At 36.9% G+C, this 5,199-nt stretch overlaps 1 protein-coding gene across 2 annotated transcripts in view; it reads left to right on the top strand.

The window, feature by feature from the left end:
• Positions 1-374: 374 nt before the first annotated feature.
• LOC122550429 overlaps positions 375-5,199 on the top strand; it is a 16,240-nt gene continuing 11,415 nt past the window's right edge. For both annotated transcript variants that reach the window (XM_043691157.1, XM_043691156.1), the window contains exon 1: positions 375-2,147. In XM_043691157.1, coding sequence (XP_043547092.1) covers positions 425-2,147 — 1,723 coding nt within the window. In that variant the 5' untranslated portion in view covers positions 375-424. The remainder of the gene's footprint in view (positions 2,148-5,199) is intronic.

Genomic DNA, 5,199 nt, shown 5'->3' with positions numbered 1-5,199 from the left:
TTTGAAGAGAAGCGTCAAAGTGAAAAAGAAAGAAAGAAGGATGCCTCCTCTGGCTGTTTTTAGACCAGAATATAGCAATAAACTAAATATGTGTTTGTTAAAACAAAGCTTGTCAATTAAACTGGACTGCCTTCCAGAACTGGTAACGGATTTGTACAAACAAACCTATCCTCCAGCATTGAAGAGATCATTACCAAAGCTGAAACCGCATGTTAATGGAATTAAGAAAACAAGATTGCCATATATTTTGTTTTCTGAGCAAGATATTATTCATCGCCTGGATATGAATTTAAAGCACAAGCAGATTAATTATCTTTGGGGCATTGCAACGATATTTGACAAGTCAATGGAAATGATGATTCCTAAAGCACCACCTTTGTTTCCAGCAATCAAACCAAATGAAGCTAAAATAGAGCATAAAGGTATGGAGTTAGCCTTTCAGTCCACAGAAACTATTGAAATCCTGGAATGGCATATTATAGCAAAATACTTTGAGTACCAGTGGGGCATCCCATTGCATATCCAACAATCTATAAACAAATTCATTCCAATACCTCCAAAACTGGCTCGATCACATTTTAGCCGGTGTCCTAACATAGATATTTCTGTTTCTATAAATGAGCTAATTTTCCTAAGTGAGGAATTTAAGGAAGCATTGGAAATAAACATAAACAACAGGATCATTAATCAGAAAAAAGGCATTCCAAACTTTATTCAGGCATCTTTGAATAGTTTTATACCTCCTGTTCCACCAGGAAATGATTTTGCGCCATGGTTACAACCTGGAGAAAGGAGTAACACAGGTTTCCGTAGATCCGAACTGACCAAAATCAACACAATTTTATCAACTGACCAAATATTTTGTGCATGCACAGTCTCTTTGGCAAACTCTGAAAATGATAAAGTAAATAGCTGTGTTGATAATTTGGAAGAATTTTCAGTCAGTCCAAAATTGGAATCTAAGAATAAAATGAATTCTGATGTGACAAAACAATCGTTTGAAATACAATCAGTCTATAGATGTTCTTACTCAGCTACAAGTAAAAGTTTGCTGAAACTAAATACCCCTTACAGAAGATTGAAAAAACAAAATTTGAAAAGCAAGTGGGGTGATGATTGCTTTGAGGTAGAATATCCCATAGCCTCACCCAGCTATAGAGCAAAATCTATGAAAACTGTGGGTTCTTCAACTTGGACAACAGACCAGAAACTGGCTGATTTAACCTATAAACCAATGACTATTGTGGGACTGTCTCTAGGTCCAGCAATGATAGAAGCAAATGTATCTTCATCCCCCATGATTGTGCAAGATTTTAATGTTTATGTAAAACAAAATATGGGTTCTGCTTTTTTGTCACGTCCAGTTCCTTATGCTGATTGTGAAGAAATCTTATCAAAAAATTCAAGAGACATTGATAATGATGTGCCCTGTTCAGAAGAATTGACCCAGGAAGAACAAAACCATATTCAGGAAAATGAAAGACATGGTTATGTCAAAATAGTTGCAGGTGCTATTGTTAACAATCAGAATGAAGAACAAAAAGCGAAAGTTGATCTATCAGAAATAAATTGTGCACAGTCAACACCCACAAAACTTGATGATAATACCTTGCAAAAGCGAATAATTGTTACATCTCAAGATCCTGATGATGGAAACTATTTGAGTGTTTCTGATGAGGAACTTCATGCTGCCTATTGTGAAAACCTCAATAAATCATACCATACTTCCAGAACATATGTTGCAAAGAAAAAGTGCAAGAAAACATTTCAAAGTCTGTATTCAAGTCAAACAAAGCCAGACAAGAATTTGATGAAGTCAAAGGCTAAGTTTTCCAAACAAGATTGCCAGAGACCAAGAACGATTAAACATAAAAAAGAAGGAACAAAATCAGAATTAAGCAATGAAAACATCCTTTTGGTTCGTCCCCCTGCTGAGCCCTGTCGGTCAGAAACAGACCAAAAAGAGAAATCTTCCTCTTTTTCCTCAAACTGTGGCCAAGCAGAAAGCCCAGTGTCAACAAGAGAAGCATCTCACAGTTGTAGACATGATGAAAGGCCCTCACAGAGTTCTACAGCCAATAGTCTAGGATGTCAGCAAGCATCATCACACGAGGAATCATCATTTGCAACAAATAAAGACTGTGAAGGTACACTGGAATGACTTTTTGTTAAATGAAAAATCTTACTAAATATGTATAATTGCCATACTTCAGTTTAAAGTAATTTAAGATATTTTAAAATTAGTTGGTGTTTTTATTATACTGTATTAATTTGGATTGATGCTGTGGATATCCTGTTTAACATTGTAAGCATTTCCAGTGGCCAAAATCTGTCAGAACACAGAAAAATAAAATCAAGGAGCAGGATTGGGCAATTCACCCCCTCAAGCCTGCTGCACATTCAATACAGTCATAGTTGGTTTCATCTTAACTTTAACTCCACTTTCCTGTCCATTCTCTATAATCCTTCAACCCATTACTCATTAAGAATCTGTCTATATCCTCTGTTGTGGTAAATCACCACAAGCGTCCTTTCATTTGGTTACTTATTACGAACTTTCACAAAAAAACAAGTACTGCAACAGTGCTTTAAACTTTATTCTTGTACCAAAATGATCCTCAAGTAAGCAAGTTAAGCCTCAACTTGACAATTGCCTAATAGTGGAATTTGGCTATGATTCCAACCAACAGGGTCAACCTCTGATGTCCATGATCCTTGTGCAGTTGTTGTCCTTTGAAGTTCTGCTGTTGAAGAGTTCTGGTGTTGAACTCATACAGTTTCTCGTCTTTCAGGTCTATAATGTGACATAATTGATGATTATTTTACATTTTATCATCCAAAATATTGCAAGTGAATTCCACAGATTCACGACTCTTTGAAAGAAGTAATTCCTCCTCTTCTTTGTTTTAAATTTGCTACCCCTTAGCTTCAAATATGACCTGCCATTCTAGATTGCCCCACATGGGGAAATGCCTGCTTTATGGATACTTTGTCCCTCCCCTTTTTATATTCTTAGATATCTCAAGTTGATCACCTCTCATTTCATCTGAACAACTCAATCTCTATTCATAAAACAAACCTCAGGAGTCAATTTAGATTCTAACATGAAGTCCATTAGCACCCAGGCACTTGTCAGTTCACAACTTCTAGCACTTTACTCAGTACCACTCCTCTTCATGACTTACAGCTTCCCTTCCATTTCCTGATTTATAGTTGCTCCTGGGATGTTACTTGTATTCTCTGTAGCAAAGACAGATGCAAATGACATTTCTTAATTTTCCATTATTAATTCTCCAGTTTCACTTTCTCTGGGACCAACACTTATTTTGTTAACCCATCTCTTACTATTTGATTTTATATTTTTCACCAGATTTTTCTTGCACTTTAATTTTCCCATCTTCATTAATTGTTTTGTTTGTTCAATGCTTTTCCTTTAATCAGTCAAATCTTTTGATCAGCCGCTTGTCTTTTCATAATTATATACTTTTCTTTCATTCAATATTATTTTTTAAGATTTTTAATTAACCATAGATTATGGGTCCATCCCTTGGAATTTTTCTTAGTCATGAAGTGTATTAACTGTAAATTCTGAAATATCCCCTTAAATATCTGCTCCTACTTCTGACCAATCATTTAACCTAATTTTCCAATTCCAACTCACACCCTCAAAGTTGCTGTGTTAAAAAAAATTGAAGCTACTTTTCACTCCCTCAAACTGAAGGTAAAATTCAAAGATATACTTGTTGCTACCTAAGGGCTCTGAGATCATTAGTCAATCCTATTTCATTGAACAGTCTGGCATCTACTATAATCTGTTCTCTGGTTGGCTGCAGGATACATTGTTTTTGGAAGGTATCCTGAAATATTCTATGAACTCCTCACCTAGGCCACTTTTGACCTTAAAACCTTTCTAGTTGATATGTAGATTCAAATCTCCCATTATGTTAATTTGATTTCATACTGTTGAAATAAATTTCTTGAATCTGTTTTAAATGAAGAGTTTGGATCTTCCCAATCTTATGAAAACATCAGCAAAATATATTTTATAATTTCTCTTTCACTTGAAACAAAATGGACGGTTTGAAGCAGTTAGCCTCCTTTTCAAAGTTAAAAATCACACAACTGACGAAGGGGCAGTTCTCCAAGAGCTAGTGTTTCCAAATAAACCTATTGGACTATAACCTGGTGTTGCATGATTTTTAACTTTGTCCAACCCAGTCCAGCACTGGCTCCTCCACATCATGGCTACCTTCTTTTCAACACAGTTTCCAATGTTTCCTGGATCAAAAATGATAGATTGTGGGATTTCTAATTTTTGTTTTAAATCCACAAACATTATACAAGTTTCTTTTAGCTTCACTATTTTTACGTGCTATATTGCTGGCTCATTTATAATACTCAATGGCCCCTTTATTAAACTTTGCAGCTTACAGCTGTTGCTTCATTCCTGACTTCAGCAATGTCTGTTTAGTGCCTCGTGTTTCTCTTATCCAAACCTCCCAGTTATAACTGTGCTATTGTGGTAAAATTTCTGCCTACCTTCCCTGAGGGTGTTACTTTTTAAGCTGAACTCCTCAGTTTCAATTTGCACCTCAAGATGATTCTCAAATTTTCTAAGCTGCAGCTTAGTCCGCACTGGCTTTTTCCATAAGTTTTTGTCTGGTTCTATCTGCTACAAGCCTCAGCCAGAGAGATGTTTATCATCTCCACAGTCCGTGTTAACTGTTATTTAATTTTTTTTTATTCTGGAACTGTCTTGTCTGTTGCTTTCTTAAAGATGTGTTTCAAAAAAGTTAATATCAACACTGCAATATTTTCTTTGCTGTTCCTCTTCATACTGCACATGAATTCTTCGGTTGATTCAGGCTTAAACACCATTTCCACCATTGGCACCATGTTATGTGAATGTTAATAAACTCTGTGGTTTAGTTGACTTGAGTTAATAAATAGGACAGAACCCCACTGGTCCTCACCTACCACCCCACTAACCTCCATGTACAGCGCATCATCCGCCGCCATTTCCGCCACCTCCAAACGGACCCCACCACCAAGGATATATTTCCCTCCCCTCCCCTATCAGCATTCCGTAAAGACCACTCCCTCCGTGACTCCCTCGTCAGACCCACACCCCCCACCAACCCAACCTCCACTCCCGGCACCCTCCCCTGCAACCGCAGGAGGTGCAAGACTCGCGCCCAC

Source organism: Chiloscyllium plagiosum, chromosome 6, assembly GCF_004010195.1.
Source record: "Chiloscyllium plagiosum isolate BGI_BamShark_2017 chromosome 6, ASM401019v2, whole genome shotgun sequence".
Classification (NCBI taxonomy): domain Eukaryota; kingdom Metazoa; phylum Chordata; class Chondrichthyes; order Orectolobiformes; family Hemiscylliidae; genus Chiloscyllium; species Chiloscyllium plagiosum.
Note: the sequence above shows the minus strand (reverse complement) of the source record. Positions and strands in the feature narration are given on the sequence as shown.